At 42.2% G+C, this 19,580-nt stretch overlaps 2 protein-coding genes across 4 annotated transcripts in view; both read right to left on the bottom strand.

Annotated features, from left to right (window-relative positions):
- GCS2alpha (glucosidase 2 subunit alpha) lies at positions 1-3,894 on the bottom strand. 2 transcript variants are annotated; one of them, XM_033332054.2, is made up of 5 exons: positions 3,808-3,894; positions 3,253-3,348; positions 2,764-3,171; positions 537-2,677; positions 1-460 (listed from the first exon to the last, which is right to left on the bottom strand). In XM_033332054.2, exons 1-5 carry the CDS (start codon positions 3,822-3,824, stop codon positions 348-350), a joined length of 2,775 nt encoding a protein of 924 aa, XP_033187945.1. In that variant the 5' UTR covers positions 3,825-3,894; the 3' UTR covers positions 1-347. The 2 variants fall into 2 exon arrangements, with proteins under 2 accessions (XP_033187945.1, XP_033187925.1); XM_033332034.2 differs by lacking the exon at positions 3,808-3,894 and adding an exon at positions 3,421-3,767.
- Positions 3,895-5,550: 1,656 nt separating this feature from the next.
- kon (chondroitin sulfate proteoglycan 4-like protein) overlaps positions 5,551-19,580 on the bottom strand; it is a 32,377-nt gene continuing 18,347 nt past the window's right edge. For both annotated transcript variants that reach the window (XM_076619903.1, XM_033332001.2), the window contains exons 5-12: positions 17,365-17,581; positions 14,188-14,782; positions 13,753-14,007; positions 12,571-12,768; positions 11,907-12,108; positions 9,081-11,798; positions 8,592-8,998; positions 5,551-8,508 (exon numbers count right to left, since the gene is read on the bottom strand). In XM_076619903.1, the coding sequence (XP_076476018.1) occupies positions 6,532-8,508; positions 8,592-8,998; positions 9,081-11,798; positions 11,907-12,108; positions 12,571-12,768; positions 13,753-14,007; positions 14,188-14,782; positions 17,365-17,581 (6,569 nt within the window). In that variant the 3' untranslated portion in view covers positions 5,551-6,531. The remainder of the gene's footprint in view (positions 8,509-8,591; positions 8,999-9,080; positions 11,799-11,906; positions 12,109-12,570; positions 12,769-13,752; positions 14,008-14,187; positions 14,783-17,364; positions 17,582-19,580) is intronic.

Below are 19,580 nucleotides of genomic sequence, written 5' to 3'. Positions count from 1 at the left end.
TATTAAGTATTTAAATATTTATTCATAGGAACATATTTAATGTTCCTACCTCTAATATGTACTTACATATGATAATGCTCCTATATATGTTTTGTCCAAATTAACATGCATAATTATAAACTTTACACGTTAAGTAATAGTTTTACATTCTCTATTGTTTAATTAATTCAAAGTAATCTTTAATTTGGTGAAATATCTGATATATATATCATTTACATTAATTCTATGTTGTATTTATCTCGTTACGGTATATAATGGCATTTTGATCACACATAGCTAATAAAAATACGTGAATAATAGAAAATTGGCATTAATGTATGATTACTGAGTCTATGATGAGTAAACTTCTAATGGATCAATTCGATAGACCATTCTTCTCCCATATTTACACCTGGCTTACGCACGGTTAATACATTATTGTTTGGATTGTATTTAGTCTCCAAATTAACCTTTGCCATACCTAAAACACAAATAATTCGTAATTTAATTATGATGTTAAATGATACGTTTTTGAATTGAATTAGGATGATACATACTGCGTGAATTTAATATAGCAGATTTAACACCTTTAGGTGGATTTGCAATATCTACCCTTTCCAACCAGCTTTCTGTCTGATATGAAGATAATTTGTCGATAAATGTAGAAGTTAATTTATTTTTTTCAAAATTAAGTCTTAAATACAAGTATTTTCCATGACGATATTCAAAGCTAGATTCATCATCGATGTACAATGTGCCATTAGCTTTACCCGCAGAATCTGTGGTAACTATCAAAGTATAGGGATCATTTTTCATTGCTACTGTACTACGACGTATTCTCATTTTACGTGGAACGATAGAGCCGCCTCTTTGGAATACCGGAATTTTATGAAGCGTCACCGGAATATTAACTAAGCCTGGTCGGTAATATGGTTGCATGGTATCAACGTCATACCAAATTACTGTGCCTTCTCCAGGGAAATATACGTTAACATCTGTAACTGATGGTTGAAAGACCGGGCGTACAAGTATAGAGTCACCGATTAATATTTCATCATCGATAGCATATGTCTCAGTTTCACTTGGATAATGAGCCCATAAAGGTCGCACTACCGGAGTGCCATTTATTTCATGTTCTCGGAAAAGTGTATACCATAATGGTAGATATGAATATCTCATTCTAAAAGCCTCTTTGACGATTTGAAGAGTTTCTTCGTTAAATAACCAAGGTTCGCGCCGTTTAGTTTCAATATGAGAGTGCTGACGATAAAAGGGAAGCCAGGCACCAGCTTGATTCCATCTAATGAACAGTTCAGAGTCTGGATTTTTGAAGAAACCAGCAATATCTGCTCCACAGAATGACATTCCAGAAACGGCTAAAGAGAGGCACATTGGATAACTTACACGTAGGTGATCCCAATCGCCTGTATTATCGCCAGTCCACATAGCTGTATAACGTTGTGAACCAGCGAAGAAAGATCTCACAAGTGTAAATGGCCGTAGTGAGCCTTCTGATCTTCTAAATAAAGCTTCATATGTAGCCATAGACAAAAGAAGTCCATTAATATTGTGAACACTTCTATGCTCCCAACCACCATAATGGATCACATCTTTAGGCATAGTTACTTCGGGACCATTAAATACGCTTGGTTCGTTCATATCATTCCAGATGTACACATCATTAGTGGTACCATGGAATTTATCTAAACTATATTGACTGATATAATATTCTCGTACCGCTGGATCGAAAAAGTCTAAATACGAGGATGATCCTGGCCAACACCAACCCTCGTAGTCTTTTCCATCTCTTGTTTTAATGTAATAACCCATTTTTGTGGCATCATTATGCAAAAAGTAACCAGGGTCACGTTTAATATGCGGATCAATAATTACAACCAATTTTCTACCTTTTGCAGTTAAATTATGCACCATTTCAATAGGATTTGGAAATTTTCGCCCGTCCCAAGTAAAATATTTTTTACTGTCGGTGTACTCGATATCGAGCCACATAACATCCAAAGGTAAATCATGTGTATCAAAATTTTCTGCTACTTGTATAACATCATCTTGATCGTTGTAATTCCAACGACTTTGATGATAGCCTAAAGTAAACATTTGAGGTAATGGTGCTGTACCCGTTAAAGTTGTGTACTGTTTAAATACATCCAGAGGCTTAGGACCTAACATAAAGAACACATCTATTACACCAGCTTCTGACATGAAATGAGCATCCACTTGTGATTTTTTAGCAGATCGAGATACAAAGTTTACAATGCTTTCTACGACATTATTGTCTGCACTTGATAAAATATCGACCCACGTTTCTGCAGCATTATGCCAGAAGATACCAGTTGTTCTTTCTTTACCATGAGCATAGAGAACAGGTATTGCTCCATAAAGTGACATTTTTTCATTGACTTCATATTCAAATACATCTAAATTGTATAATCTGTAAGGATCAGCCTGTTTTGTAGATTTTAGAGCAAAGGAATCTGCATGTTCTGGTACACCATATGCGTGTTCAGCACCAGGAAAGCTGAAGTCCAAAGCAATTGCTTCTGGGCCAAAAGGTTTTGAGTCATGATGAGTTTTAAAACTTTCCTCCCAAGCGCCTGGATCATCATCTGCACCATCACCTGGACCATCACTATTGCTATTTATTTCAGCATTTTCAGCATTTTCTTCTTGTTCTGGTTTCCTGTTAATCATTATTAAAAAATGTCATTAATTATGTATATTTAATAATTAGGCATAATATATCAAAAGCAACTTTATGAGGCATACTTAGGTTTTGTACGATAATGTTCAAATCTCATAAGACCTCTTGCATTTGCAGACACAACCAATATATTCTGAGAGTATAAATCCACTCTAAATGGACTAGTATATAAAATAACTTTGTTTTCTCCACTTGTTATAGTTATATGATCTGTAGTTTTTTCAATTAAATTTAATTTAGATACTTTTGGTTGATCCTGAAGAGCATATTCAGGCTCATATCTGTCACGTAATGGATTTTTTTCATTGATATGGAGTCTAAATGTATTATCTTTTAATGCAGTTAATTGCAATATATAAAGAACTCTTGTATCCTTATTAAACAAGTCTATACTTATACTGGATTCATTTTGAGTTAAAGTATTTGTTAAAAGTTGATATGGTGTTTTTCCAGGCTCAACTTTTCTGCAACGTCTAATAATATTGATATAGTATTAATATTAGTAGCATAATTAGTTACATTCTCAGAAATGATAGACAGTATTGGAAACTTACCTGCAAAAGCTACTCTGTTCGCATGTTTTAAATACATCTCTATTAACTGCATCGATAAGGAGGAAAGAACAGACTAATAGAAATAGTAATCCCAATCTACAATATAAAATATTAAGCTCATAAAATTTTCTGTTATGAAAAATACTCTAATTTGTTAATATCAATTACGTTTTATTCCTGAACAATAGCGGAAAGAACATTATTATGTATTTTGTTATTTGTTATTGTTGCTTTTGTAATACACTTAATTGTATTCTCATTTTACGTTAAAACGGCCTCCTGTTTTTAATGACTCTGAACAGATAATAACATTTTTATAAACAAATTAAACAGAGAAAAGTAATGCTGCGTGCCGAATCAAATCACGGTATTATCATGGACACGTCAGCGTAATCATGATTGGATTATAAAAGTAAATACATAAAGAAGCCTAATTTGTTATTTTGTACAAGCAAGATGAATTAAGTGCGGAATGATTTATAGAGTGATGTATTCCGCTCATGAAGAATTAACTTCGTTTTTTGAAGGTTAAAAGGCCGAAAGTAAGTAACTTACCGCACGTATGAGGCCATGTTGAAAAGTGATTTTTGTCACAGATGAGATATAAAATAGACTCATCACCTTATGGGACTGGGTATTCCACGTTCTGAAATACCGATTGCGCAAAAAATCAGAAATTTCGTTATGCTACAAAGTAGGTTTAACTAACATATGTTGATGGGATATAAAATAAGTCTGATATGTAATCAGAGATGAGAAACGAAGATCCTTTTACCTATAATATGATTTCTGTATTTTCTGTAGCAAATCGCAGATTTTTCTGAAGTCGGTATTTCAGAACGTGAGACACGTAGCTTCATATAATGTCATATCTATTCTATATTTAGACAATGGTTATACCATCTACGTTTCAGAGCGGCAAGTTTAGAAATTGTTCAGGATTCTCTATATTTTGTCTCGAATTGGGAAATATCATTATTTATTATCTATTGTAAAATATATTTGAAAAGTTATAAAGGAGGAAAGAATATTCAACACAGCAAAGTTATATTTCTTCCTTCGATGCATGAAATTAACTGATCAAAGAATAGATTAATCATGGCCAGGTCTATAAAGGTAATTATGATTCGTTCATTTTATATAACATCGCACATTCAGTTTATTTGAATTACAAGAGTAATGCATTCAGTCGGCAGGGAAAATACAGTCCTATATAACTATATATTACATAATATAGAAGTTTGGCACTCGGATCGATTCATTTTGGGGATGTAAAAAAGCCTAACTGTTCGTTTCTAGCATATTCATTAATCAACACACGTATCTCTGTTAAAAACGTTTTCTTATCTCTCTTTGCCACACGATTGGAACTATCATATTAATGCATATGCTGCGAATTTGTGAAACAGTGTCTTCTATTTAGGAGTGTATATATTTCATATATTTATATATAATAATAATAATAATTATCGTTATTATTATCATTATCACTATATTAACATCGACGTTAGAGCATTTTCTTAATCATACGTTTCCTAGGGTTTTTATAGAAATCGTGGTTAAGGTCACTGTGAGTTTGCGCAGCCCTAAGAGACATAACGTTTAAATATCTGTCGAAAAATCGGCGAGCGCGCGAATCAACAAGTTGATATCGATTGATCGAGCGATATATTAATTTATTATAATACTGAAGAAAATGTGTGTATCTCTCATTGTTGTGCGTTCTGTACGCCGGTCGATAATTTACGAATACGGTACAATAAAATTTGTCGTTGCTGTTGGAAAATTGATTCACGATAAATTTTTCAACGTCATAGAGTATTCACATAAGAGGATTCATGTTCGATCGACAAGTTTCAATGAACTTAACCTTCACGACGTCGACGAGATAAATCTTGGTAGGTATAAAGAAAATGATATCATTATTTTTGTAGGGATAGAAAAAGATTTTTTATACATATTTTTCGAGTTATCTTTTGTTGCCGAATTTCAATTTGGCAATAGAAATTGCAAATCTTTTTGTTTCTATATGTACATATGTGGGAAGATTTTGCTCGAAAGGTAAGATGGTGTATCGGAAAGAAACGGGAGCGACCTCAAGTGATATAATGACAATTAAAAAATTCGACGTTGTACGATGTGGAATAGTAGAAATCGCGGGAATCGTGTAAAAAGATATGTGCGAAAACTCGAGTGTTTCTGGTTGTACTGCATGCTTTGAATGTGCATATTTTTTTAGAAAAGTCGCGAATATTTTTATATATTCGTCATATGTGTATATAAATCGGAAATACGCAGTCGGTTTTGTAGTCTTTTTCTTTACAAAACTTTTTCAAGTAAATACATATGTATAATGTTTCGCGTCTGATAATACCTCTAAGTACTCCCGGTGTTCTCGAGTTAATATTTCCGTGACATTTACCCTCGATATTTTATTGAGTGTATGTAACAGTGACGGTTTTCTTTTTAGTTTTCACAGAGAAACAATAATTTTGTATCGACGAAGACAAGTGTCACCATGAAGCATCGAAGGAGAAGTATCCCGAGTGACGTAGATTTGGCTGAGAGCAGACGAGTTTCGAAAACGATCTCGATTGAATTAAAGAGCATCGTTTTGAACCTGGACATCCAACCGGGGAAAGACAGCGAAATCGACATCGTGCAGGCCTCGTGGAAAAATTCTTACAAGAATCGATAATATCTTAGGCACATTCGATCCATAATAGCGATGATAGTCTTGGGTTCTTTTAGATTTAACGAATTCACCTTACCCGGAATCGCAAGGACTTTTCTGCAGTACTAACAAGATACATCGCAAAACATTTTACGTGCAGACCACGCAAAAAGGTATTCTTTCACTAGGTATTCGATTATATGTATACTTAGCGTTCTTGTTGGAGACTATGATGTAAAAAAGAAAACGAAAAAGTTGATGGAAACTCTGATGCTCGACATATTGTTAACGACAATGTACTTACAATTTTAGTATTTACGGAGTATGAATAACCGTTAACTGATAGCAACGTAATCGAGTACATGTTCTTATCGACGCTTCGATTACGCATGAGCGTGTCGGGAAAAGAGTTTCCGTCAAGGTTTTGGTATAAAATCGAGGCTTTCGGTAATACTCCCATCTCGCAGAGTCAATTATTATCTTTAGGCACATTAAGACCATAGTTAATCGACGATTAGTCTCAAGGTTTTGTAACAAAAACAGTCTTCAGGTTTGAGAAAGTGTTACGGCCTGTTTCGCTTTAATCGCGAACAGCCCTCTTTTTGCTAGACCCAATATTGATTTCTTCTTAACAAGGGGTTGTTGGTCCTCTGCGTGGTGGCCGATTGACAAGGTAGATCGGACGTGTCGAAGCTGCTCCATTCGTCCCCATCCGCGACACCGTACGGATATTTCGCTGAAACGTCCACTTCGGATCCTGTGATACTTTCCAATGGGCTTAAAGGTATCACCTTGCATTGAGGTAGGGTGGACGTCATCGTCGGTAGAACCGGTAACGGTGTACTGGCTGCAACGCTATTGTGATCGTTGGCGTAACGCTTCACATGAGGTGTCACAGGCATTAAATGATCCGGAGGTCTTGGAAGGGGCATTACACCCACCGCTGGAGTTGGTTCTGGTTTTTCTTCTTCGGCATGTTTGTATTTGTTATGCCTACACCTGATGGTAATGATCACCACTACACCGAGCAAAAATACGCCAAGAAGCATTCCTAGGATTAACAGGTAGTCGTTGCTCATATTGGGTGCGATCGCCATTTCACCTTCGTGACCCACCGGATCCATCGGGCCACCCAGCGTCATATTATAGTCGTCCATGTCGAGTTTCACGCGAAACTCGAACTCACCTACGGCTGGTTGAAAGATAGAGGCCGCTAAGATGAACACGAAGCTATCGATTACTCCCTCGTACTCCATCGTTGGAATTTTTCTACAAACCATGTAAATCACACCTGACATCACTTCCTGGTGTGAGAATTTCGTCACTTCTTTTTCTCGAGTTCCACGTTTCTCGCCGGAAGACGAAGAACTTCTGATGATTCTCTTTATCTTACCAAATTTCGGCTTCTTCACGATGGTATATATGGGATTACTGCTCGTTAACTTCGCCAACGGTGTAGCGTCCATATATTGCAACGTTATCCTGGTCTTTTCGCCTGCCAGAGCGATCATAGGGTTCATAATCATCAAGGGTACTATCTTTATTTCAATTCTTATGCGTTTCTGTTCAAATCCGCTCAGTCGTGCGGTTAATTCGAGACTGTCGTTCGATACGGTCATGTCCGTTTGCATGAACATGACGCTTTTCGACAGCAAGTCTGTTTGCTTAAAGCTGGCCGCCGCACCGTCGCGTACGTACAACACCCCGTACTTTGGAATCGCCGTTACTTCGTAAATGACCAAGTCTTGTCTCGCGTTAGTATCGAGCTTTACGTTGCTCTCGGAAATTAGAGCTACGTTCGAGCCTTGTTGCAGGTTCACAGGACCGGGAACGGTAACGTTCAGTTTGATGGGTAAAACGTACACGTTGAACACCGTATACGTTGGATTGAAACGTCCATCCCACACCCTGAAGTAAAAGGAAGCTGCTTGAAGCGGACCATTGTGCTCGTATACCAGTCGATTGGAGTCGACATCGTGCTGAGTGAATTTGTTCACTTGACGAACTTCCGAAATATTTTCGTTGAATGGTAGAAGCAACAGACGACCGTACGTTGGCCTAGATATCACGTCGTATGCGATTTCCTCTGGCGGAGTGTCTGGATCGGTTGTCAACAAGTTCTCCCTAGTTATCGTTTGATTTTGATTTTGCACCACTGTAATGGATGGCGCGTTCGTGATCAATTTGAACGGTTCGTCGTTTACCGGTTCGATTATTACCGGAATGCTGGTGTTGCACAGCAGTATGTGACCAGGGGTCAGGTAAAGAGAAAAATTGATGCGATCTTCCAACGTATCCGAATGATCGTGATAATAAGCGATTTTTCCACCTTCGATTTGTGGCTGGGAGAAAGTGGTGACATTTAAATCTGGAAGAATCATCACGTGGCCGTGGCTAGGTTGACTGACTAGTCTCGAGAGCACCGCCGGATTCTCGATACCAGCGTGAGTTTGAAGAAACGACACGATTCCGCTGATGTTCATGATGACTTGAGCCGAACCACCTTCTTCCACTCTCACGTTCTTCACGGATACGTATCTGTCTAATCCGCCACTGGAGACTGAAATATCTATTTGAAACATCTGCAACAGAAAACATATACAACACAGTTAACGACACCTTACAACTTGCAAACGTTTAACGAGCCTTAAGATCATAATCTCGCCTGATTAGTTAAGGATTCCGCGAAGTGTGCTTCCACGTCGAACGTAAAAGAATCATTGGCGGTCAAGTCCATGAATTGTTTAGTATGTTCGTAGAAAACTTTGCTGTTGTTGATGTCTCTTTGCGTGAACCGCTCAACGTTCAACCACGCGCCCTCGCTCGTTTCCATGATAATCTTGCCCAGATGCGGTCCATTTCGCACCGTGTATTTTATTTCTCGCGTTTCATCCGAGCATTTCGTCAACAGTAGTTTGTTCGATAACATTTTTCTGGTCAATGGAAAAACATTGAGTGCGGCGTTCTGCTCGATAGCCAGTCGAACCGGTTTAGTTGCTATCAGTATCGTATAAGATTCCGTGGTGTGTACTCCGTCGTACAGCACGAAATTGAACTCAGCGTCGGATCCATCTGGAACATAAAGTCTCTTAAAGAATTCGTGTTTACGAATAAATCGCGGGAAATTTCGGACAATAAAAAGCGAAGCGCTTACTCGTATGGGTAAAAATGATTTTCGACTCATCGATCTGTTGCTGTGTGAAATTGTAAAGATCCAGCTCCGGAGAGGATTTTAACGAGATTAATCCGTTCCTGACTCCGCTTATGTTGAACGTTATGTCACGTGCCGTGGTATCGTTATCAACAGCGGCTAATTTATCAGGCGTTAACGCGATCGAACCACCTTGCCAAACTGTTAATTTAGTTCTGTTGACGAGCACGGGCACTTCGTCGTTAACGGGTTGCACCGTAACCCACACGTCGAAGGGTTCGCTGGTTTTATCACCGGCAACGAGTACCATCTTGAACGAATCTCTGGAAGATTCATCGCCGTTGTGTTTGTATAATATTATTCCTCCGGTTAGGTGTTTCTGCGAGAATTTTTTCACCTGAGAATTCTTGGTTGATTCCAGAATCACGCCATGTTTCGGTTTTTCTAGAATTCGATAGTCCGTCACTTTGCCGGAATAGTAAGGGGTGAGGATGGAGAAGTTCGTTTCATCGAGAATGGTGCTCTTTCCCTCGATCACGACGACACCCTTCGTTTCGACGTACAGCTTCTCCGGGACGATCACGAAGTTCACGCTTAGATCGCGCAGCCAAGTTATTCCGTTCGTTACATCGACGACAAATTTGTCGTTCGTTTGATTCATCACGGATTGTACGTAGAACACGCGACCCTCGTTTATCATACTTTGGTCGAAAAACTTCACCGCGTTTCCGATATAATCTTCTCGTGTCTCGTCGCTGTGCTCGTCGTGAATCTGTAGCTCCAGATACCCGTTCTGTGGCCATTCCTTCAAATAATAAACTATTTCAGAATCCGCTATCTTGGGATGCATAATTTCCAGGCTCTTTTTGCTTAACAAGATACTAGTGGCCTCTTCCACGAACACAGTTTTATTGTTCTGCACGATCAACGGTTGCCAATAGCTTTCGGGATAAATCTTAATTAGAAATATTCCCTCTGCCTCTGCTCCCTTCGTCGACACTTTGAACTTAAAACCGTCCTTTGCCAAAGATCCGCCGAGATGTTTGTACAAGACTATACCATAACGCAGATTCTCTTTGTTGAACGAGTTTGTTTCTCTACCGTGTTTCAACAGCACCCCGTGTTTTGGTTTCTCCAACACCGTGTACTTGATATCCTTGTCGGAGGTGTACACGTTCGTTTCAACATCCAACTCGTTGGGTCGGAGGGCAACCGATCGATTAAATTGTACGACGGACCCATTGCTCTCTCTCAACCTGACGTAAGGAGGACTGGCTTGGATTTCAAGGACTCCGGCCGTGTAAAAATGCCCATCGGTAACACCAAATTCGAACTTTCCGTGATCATCGCCCTGATGTTTAAACAGTATCTGATTGTCGTCGATGTCTTGCTGACTGAATTCATGTACCTGCGACGTGGGATTGGTCACCCTGTATATTCCATTCTTCTGGGTGTCTCTTCTCGTGTAAATCAGCTCGTTAGGCTTCGTGTCGATGTCCTTGTCTATATACGCGAGATCTTTGTTCGTCAACAGCCTTTCGCCCTTCGACACCACGTGAAACACCTTGTGAACCACTCGCTCCGGAGCGTTGTCGTTCTTCATTGTGATTTCGACGCGGAACAAGCCCACGTACATAAAATCCACCGCGTCCGAGGCGATAGCGACGAACTGGAACGAGTCTTCTCTGGTCTCCGAGTCATCGTGCACGTAGTAGACTTTTTGGGATGAAAGTTCCTCGGAAGTAAAATAGAAGGTGTTGTTCCGCGAGTGAGACTTGGAGCTGTTCGTGACGGTCAACCAACCGTGATGCGGAACTATCGTCAAGTTGTATATCAGCGACGTAACTCCGTAATCCCTTGGATTCGTTCGCAGTATTCTTAGAGGTACTCTAGAGCCTTCGTCCACCCTCAGAGTTTCCAGGCTGTCCAAAGGTTTCACGTTCTTGCTGAGGTAGTGCCTAAACTTCAAGATCGAGTGCAAATCGATGCACTGTGGGGCGCTCACTTTGAAGGCGAATTCATCGAGAATGGTGGAATAGGCTCTCTTGAACAATCGATATTTCAATTTACCGGAGTCGATGTCCTCTTGGGTGAACGTGTCTCCGGTTTCTAGCTTTCGACTCGAAAGGAACAGATTACCGTACCTTGGTCCCGTTGTCACGGTGAACGCGATCTTGTTAAGCGTGGTTGTCAATGGATTCGTTTGGAACTTGAGATTTTGCCCGGTGACCGACACCTCCGCTACGTTGGTGAAGTTAATCGGCACCCTCTTCGTTTCTTTCAATTCGAGATCGATGAATGTGATTCGAAAGTCGTAGGTGTGCTGCGCCGTTACCTCTCTAACGCTCGCTTGAAACTTAAACTCGTCTTGATTCGGGCTGCCCTCGTTGTGAAGATACCGTATCGTGTGTAGCTCGATATCCCTGCTGGTGAAACGGTCGACGTTCATCCAACTACTCGAGACATCCTTCAGCTTCTGAATCGTTCCAAATTGCGGCTGCGAGACGATATCGTAACGTATATCGATAGTGTTGTCGTCGGAATTGGTGACGAAGGAGAGATTCGCTGATGTGAGGTACGAGTAAGACCGATGCACCACGACCAGCCCGGTATTCTGCATCAACTTGATTTCCAAGGGATGAGCTGCCACCCTTAAACTCGCCGGCTGGCTGCTTTCTATCCCGTCGCTCACTCGAAGATCCAGCTTCGCGTTTGGTTTCGCTGAAAAACGTAATTCAAGCGTACGTTTGATAAAGCGTAGCTGCGAATAGACGGCAATTAACAGGCAATAATGTTCGTTTGTATAGCGAATATCGATGAAGCTGTTACCGTTTCCACGGTGTACGTATGCGATTAATCCTTGCATTAATTCAGCCTGGGTAAACGTGTCGATTGGTCGCGACGGGTAAGTCACTCTTTCCACATAGCCAGCATCCGCGTCGGTACGTAAGACCGTGTAAACCAACATGTCTGACGGCGTGTCAGCATCGATCGCCCAAATAAATTCTTTCGTCAAGATTTTCCTCGTGCCCTACGGATTATAAACGGCTGATTATATTTATCGTCGGATTCGATCAGATAAAGAGGTCAATTCGATTCTATCTAACCGAATAAGAAATGGAAACATTAAGATTTGTAGTTGAACCGTTTCATAGATTTCAACGCGGCGAGGGTGGTCGATTTTTATGACGGAGCAAGTTATTCCATTTAGATAGATCGCAACTCTAAGTGGTTAATTAGGAGCAACGACTGGAGGCGACTTAAATCGATTTCGTTACGACTCGACCGCCATGCTCGCTTAAAGATACGAACACTGCAGGCAGGCTATAATTTCTTCAATTCGATTAATTGATTTAGTGGGGTCGTGTGAAGCATTCAGACTGTTTCGCGTCAATTAGGTTCACGTGCTTTCGAGTTCTCGGACGGAGGCTCGTTTCGAGGAGAAAAATCGTGCGGCCGTTCGATAGAAGAATTATAGGTCTTTGTGTCTTACTTGAGCGAGTCGCAGCACTTTCGCGGTCGATATTTCGAGCAACGGCGGATCATTAACGGGTGTAACGTTGACGTGAAGTGGAAACCTAAGTCGCCCTCGCAGGTAGCCTGGCAACGTGTAACCAGCTCCTGCCACTAATCTCACATCCAGGATCATACTGTCCTCTGTGGTTTCACTGCCATCGTGCATGTATTGTACCTGCCAAGGAGTTGCGTCACACTAATGAGACAATGTAGCCTGTGGTAGACAATGTTTTTAGTACTTATGAATATGCATGTTTCTGATCTAAAGATGCGTAAACACGCAATGATAACGATTTATAGCAACGTCGGCAAACGGTCTTTACGATTCACCGAGCATGGTAATTTTTGCAAAAAACGGATAAAAAGTCGTTCGTAGATTCGCCATTAACGAGACACTCATCTCACCTTATTTCATGATTTATTCACGATGTACATGCGTCTGCAAGGAGAACTTTTCTTCTTAACGAACCAATAAACTGCCTTAATATCTTGAAACTCGTACCTTCCGCGTGACTCTCCGCTTTTAAAATTAAACTTCCTTAAAGATTCCCTTTACGCTTTCCCGTCGTTGAATCATTGCCGGCGCTAAATCTGCCGTCTGCCCGCGGTTCAAATTAATTAAAGCGGCGGAGGCGAGCTTATGAATCGACGATTAGCATACTGAATCGACGCGCGAATTCTACCGATTCTGCCCTATTCTCTGTGTAGACTTTTCGAAAAAAGTTTCGCTTTTTTAAGCTTCGAAGAAAACGTTTAACGGATAAGCGGTTTCGGCTCGACGTTAACCCTCGAAAAAAAAAAACCGTTAATAAGTGGTGGTGGTGATGTCTATAAATAGACGTAGTGTCGCTGGATAAATCGGGTGTAAGTAGAAGAAGAACAGACCGAACCGAGAGTTCCGACGACACGAGCCCACTACGCGGCCCCCCACGGTTCTAAAGTTAGTCCTTGTGCCGCGGACTATCTATAGCTCGTGGCCTTATGACAAACTGGAAGAACACGTGATTTTCCACTTTTCTTTGTGTTGCTCGAATATATCGGTTACCTGTTGGATCGTTGCCGTTCGTCGATTCATCCTTCTCACCGATCGTTCCACGTTACGATATTTCACGGATATTGGAAAACCGTTCCACGCGTACTGGTAGCAGAAACACATTACCTTATCTCGATTAACGTCTTGAAGAGTGAAGGAATGCGCGGTTCTGGTCGTTAAAAGATCCAGGGCCAAGGTACCGTACGTGGGCGGGGTTACCAAGTTGAAGATAACACCGTCCTCTTCCATCCCATATTTAGCAATGTCTAGTACCATGGCAATGTTATCGCTCGTCAGCAGCGCGTGTTCCCCTTCGGATAGTACCAAGGGCCTTAGCGAGAGTATCTCCAAATTCACGGGCAAATTTACCCTCGAGTGAACCTACGGAATTTGAAATTGAGGCGTATCACGAAGGTCCTTGCCTCTCTTCTTACCTAATTTCTCCTTGGGTGACAAGATGCGAGCGAATTGGTGGAAAAATGGAAGGTACGTCGGAAGGAGGTAGAAATCCGATCGCAAAGCAGAAACGTTCTTCGGAAAGCGGAATTTGTAAACGTTTACCTTGTGATCCTCGGCGTAGTTTGCTCTGATGCACAGTGGTTGATCGCAGTCGCACTTAAAAGAGCTGACACCTAGTTGCGAGCAAACTGCTTCGGAAACACAGGGATCCGCATCGATACAGGGATATCCCCAAACGCAGCCAACGACGATACCCTGGCTGATCTTAACGTCCGGCAGACCGAGCTCCTTGTTATCCAGCAGCATATTTCGCAGGCAACCATTGTAGCTCACGTCACCGGACTTTAGGCCTTTGCCGAGCGCTCTGGCGCGTTTATTCAGCTCTGTGCCGCCTATGTAGAGGGTGTCGGCCAGATCGAGGTAGCGATTTCCACCGGAGGGTAGAGTGATCGTTTTTTCTTGACGGTCGACCGTGATCCCGATTCCGCTCGGATTGAAGTCAACGGCCACCCGATGCCACTTGCCGTCCGCCACCGGCGTGCCGTGTATCAACTCGGTCGGCCCGTTCCCTTTGTTCATCAGAAGTCGAATTTTACCCTCGAACAACTCGATCCCGAGGTAATCGGCGTACGACGATTGCCCAGTGTTGTAGAGCAGCAGGCCACTCTCCGCGCCGGTCTTCAACTCGAATTCCCATCTACGAAACAATGAAGGGAAGGGGAGGATCGATCGAAGAGGGCAAAATTGTGAAGGAAGTCGTTGGCCGAACGGCACTGTCCAACTTTACTTTACGCGAGTCGAACTCGTCAAACCGCGTTTATCCAACATGCCCGGATACACGAAGCGAGCCACGGTATTTGAGAATAACGTTAAAACTCCAGTAACAACATCGCCGGTTCTATTCACGAGCGAGCTAGAATTTCGTAAATTGACTTGTTCGGATCGCGTCTACCGCCTATGAATGGGGACCCGCTAAACCGTCAAGGGAGCGCCACGCGAAATTTCCACTTTCTTAACTGCTCCGGCGAAATTACCCGATCGTTCGCATCCTTTATCCTACGCCAAGTTTTGCAGGTCTCGCGCGAAATGTGTTTAACGAAATACTTGAAAATCCTCTGCTAGAACTTTATGAATTATTAGCTGGTGGAAATGGGAGCGCGTTCGAACGCTGTATCGATGCGCGATAAGAATAATCGGATGGAAACGAATTAAAAGCGGCGCGATATCATTGCCAGCGAGAGTTAAATGGATCGCGGGACGATCACGCGGCTTACGAGTATCTCGCGGTACTTTTATCAAATTGAAATTTTTTGTCAAATCTTTCCTGTAAAACTGAAAAGCGTTTCTTTAATCAATTTTTAGGACTGTCATCTTCCCGGGATTGAACGCAATGTTCGAGATGCGACGATACGTGACAAAAGATGGCGTAAATGCGCGGAAAAACACGGACGAGAGCAATGAAGACGCGGACGCGTGGAATTAATGGTCGTCCTAGATTGTTGGATTCCGTGGTGATTAACGTTTTGTTTACACGTTTCTGGTTGAATTCGGTCAGGAGCGTTTAAGAGGACCGTCTAAACGACACCGAGCGTTTTCATTTCCGCCGGCATGTTTGCAGTGCGCGCCGCTCGTTCTGACGCTCCGACAGAATTCATCAGCCGTCGATGTCCAAGGATGTTCCACGTACAATACATAGAGGCGAAGGGAACAGGATTGTTGGCATTGTTTCGACACCGTCGTTACCGTCGATACGCAACAGGTACCGTACCCCCTTTGTCCCCTGTATCAAGCTTCGAATTAAGAATCGTGACGAGCTCGTTTTTAATTTGGGGAGACAAAGACTTCCAGGTGCCCGTTCATTCTTTACGTCGCGTGCAATTCGAAGAAGCTGTTTCAGTCCTTCGCGAAATGAATTCTATTCTATCCGAGAGTATCGAGCTCGGATATTCCTGTATATTTGTTAATCGGGAAAGATAATTCGGTTAGTCGTGTTTTAATTATCGCGCGGAAGATTTTCGCGATATTGTCGTTCTAAGGGAATTTCCCTGTATTCCGTACCGCTCTTTTGCATATCGTGCAAAATTCATGCACAATGATACCGATTAAAAGTTCAACGAAAGAACTATTACACGCTAGAGATACCTTATATATGTATGTACATTATGATCTTTCTTTTACGAGTACAGTTGCCAGTAGTGTTAATTTCGTGAACACTATCTTTCGTTTAACCAGAGAGAAGAAGAGAGAGAGCGAGAGAGAGAGAGAGAGAGAGAGAGAAGTTTGCCGTTGCGATTCGTGGAACCAATCAAAACTCTTATTCCTGGAACTCTTTGTTATTCCGAAAAATGAGATCAAAGTGAGTACTTCTTAGAGAGCAGGAGATACGAGGAATCGCGGATATTGTTGTAACTAGTAGCGACGTCTTCGTCGTAACGCGATTGCGGTTTTTGTTTGGAGCTTTCCGAAATGCTTCACTAGCGTTCTCGCTGGCCTTTGTCGTTGAAAGTAGTACGGACATTCGTCAAAGGTTTGCAACAACATTAAGAACATTACCCGACTAGTATCTGCTACGAAAGAAATACAAAGATACGTTCCGTACAAGATATCTACCTTTGATACCGCCGCGATTTTACGATTATAAAACATCCTGACGAATATCTTGCAATTTAAATTCGGAGGAAATTAAATTACCTCCGTCGTACCGTGTTGCTAGCTCCTTCTTAGCTTGCTAAATTATTTATCCGATTATTAATGGTTCATCAAGCTCGGCACGATTCGCCGGGTAACTTGTACTCGTCGATTAGTTTTGATAAGCACGCAGTCTCTCACAGACTGGCACTAACATTGACTTGGGAACTAGATTTTACATCTACCCGACGCTTTAAATAGACACGCATCAAATATTATTGTTAGTTTGTATTCATAGCGGTTCATCCGTCTATCGATAATTTCTGAAACCGCTAATAACAGCTGTTTGACGGTTGACGAAGCGTCACGCGCGAGGCTCGTTCGTCTATAATATCGTCCTAGGTCGATTCATTTTCTGTTACAAAATCGGCTACGTGTACGCGTGCATATCTCGTTGGAACTGACACTTACGCAACCGAAATCGTTGCGTTTGAGAAAAGCGCAAGATCGATGAGCGGTTAATAATAGAAATAACGTTTCTATTATGACAGGCCTTGCTCGAACGTTAATTAATTTGACTATCTACTATTCCACAAGTTGAGTATTTGGATGTAATTCATACGGCGCAAAGGACCGTATTTATCTACGTACTTGGAGCCCGAGCGTGGAATAGGTCTTGGGATCGCTGTGAACGCACCATCCTCCACGAAACTAACTTCCGTGCTTCTTGTAGCGTCGAATTCCGGCGAACAGCTCCACGCAACGGCAGTCGCCTCCGACTGGCCTTTTCTCGACTTGGCGTACTCTATTACCCTGGCGCCATTGTAGATTATGTCAGCCATACAGCCTCTCAAGTAATCCGTGTGCCCTGAGAATAGAGGAACATATGAAGGAAAAGATATCGTCGACGCGCTGTGGTCAAATTTGAAAAAGGAAACTCGCTGGATTTCACGTGATCGACTGGAACAACGGTCTAAACGATTTCGTTCGAGTCGTTAGCGTCGCGCGACTTTCGGATTCGGCGTTTGCAAATCCCTTTGAACGAACTGTTCGCACGAGCAAATAACGAAACGGGCGGATATTAAATTCGATGGCCAGGCTGATTCTTATAGTCTCGCGGAACGTAGAGAACGCGGTGGCACCCTTTGGCACCGGTTCACGAGGTATTATTCAGTGGCGGAGGTCTTCGCGAAGGAGCGGTGTAATGAAAGCGTCAGTTGCAAACCACATCGGGGTTGATGGCCAGATAATTCGTTGGCTGCCAGGGAACCAACTAGGCTATCGAACCTATCTCAAGCTATCCACCTATTCCATTACACGATCGTCAAACATAATTCACGAAAATAATCGCGCTGTAACTCGGTTAATTTATTAGAACGAGCCCGATCTACGTAGCAATTTCAACCAAAAGTAATTCATTTCCTGATAAAGAGAGTTTGGTGTACGATCGAACGAATCCGATTTTGTTCGCGCGTGGTGGTATCGGCTTGAAAGTTGCGTTTATAGTGGAAGCGGTTCCGTGAAAGACGACGGTTATATACCCGGGGTAAGGTAATACGAGACGCACAAGGATGCAAAACCGTACGGGTGTTTACTGACAGGGGTTCGTGATGACATTTTCCGGTGTAGCGGTATATAAACCTCGGCAATAAACCCAGCCGTTCATAGTGCGGTAAATCGTTCATGCCGCAACCGTGCCACAGCTTCCATTCTACGTGATCCTCTCGCGTGCTTCACGATTATATTAATTGGAGAAGTTTCGAGAACGGTTTTTCCTACAGGCGGCTAAAGATACCGCGGATAACCGCAAAATGGACCGAGGTCACTGGAAAATGTCCCGTTCCGAAGGGGAGAGACTGCGCATCGCTCTTGCAGGGTTTTAAGGTCAATAAAATGGCCCATTACCTATCGACGACGAGGAACAAGAACCCACAGAATAAATATATACCACTACCAGCAATTTTTTGAACGGGACCGTTCAAGGGGGTTCATATGGACCCTTCCCTTCTTCAGGAAATTCCGAATTACATGTCCTCCCCGAGCTGTAAACCTAATGACTCCGAGGTCAAGTAGAAAACCCCGGGAAAGGAATAGTCGGAAGGGCACGAGGGATAGACGAAAGCCAACGGCTGTTAGGGATAATCAGCAACGTAGAAGGACAATTCATCATCAGACATCGTACCGTACGGGTGAAATATAGCCCCTAACAAGATCTTAACACCGCCGTGTTCCTAATATCACACTTTACGTTTATACAATAAGTGCAAATACAGTGTTGGATTACTCTAACACTCGATCTATTAAACCTCCTCCACCTTGAGCGTTAATTCATTCGAGGTACGCGATATCGACCGATCGGTTTGACCTGACCGGTTGACCTTTAGTCGATAATTTGCAACATATTTAACATTCATTTGGCAAAGTTCATGAAAATATGGAATTTTTTGGGATGGAAAATAAGTCGCTCTGCCGCTCAGGCTGGCAAATAATTCGGTGCGCTGGCAAGGTGACACCCAGCATGGTGACACCTTTCGGAAAGAAATAAGGCCTAATGCCGGGCAATTCAGAGCGCAACTGTCCCTTGAAACCAGATTCTAGACATAACAGTCCGAGTTACGCGGAACCAGCGGACGTTATCGCATACAAGGCGTCGACAATATCAAAGGGACAACTTCGGAACGATACAGCATCGGATAAAGATCGACACGATGAAGCAGGATGGCTACATACGCATGCGGCTGTAAATCCTAATCCACTGCATCCAATCGAATGGAAGGAATCTGAACAAACGGAGGATAGGATATCTCTTATTTTGCCTTCCGCGGATAATTGGGCCAAGAGACTCTGCTCTAACGAGACGACGAAGA

The sequence above is a fragment of the Bombus vancouverensis genome, chromosome 7, assembly GCF_051014615.1.
Source record: "Bombus vancouverensis nearcticus chromosome 7, iyBomVanc1_principal, whole genome shotgun sequence".
NCBI classification, from domain to species: Eukaryota; Metazoa; Arthropoda; class Insecta; order Hymenoptera; family Apidae; genus Bombus; species Bombus vancouverensis.
Note: the sequence above shows the minus strand (reverse complement) of the source record. Positions and strands in the feature narration are given on the sequence as shown.

Coding starts and splice junctions, on each gene's coding strand:
- GCS2alpha (XM_033332034.2), bottom strand. CDS start 3,452: ATGTTCTTTCCGCTATTGTTCAGGAATAAAAC. Junction 2,678..2,763: donor CATTATCGTACAAAACCTAA/GTATGCCTCATA, acceptor AATGATTAACAG/GAAACCAGAACAAGAAGAAA. Junction 461..536: donor TGCTATATTAAATTCACGCA/GTATGTATCATC, acceptor TTTGTGTTTTAG/GTATGGCAAAGGTTAATTTG.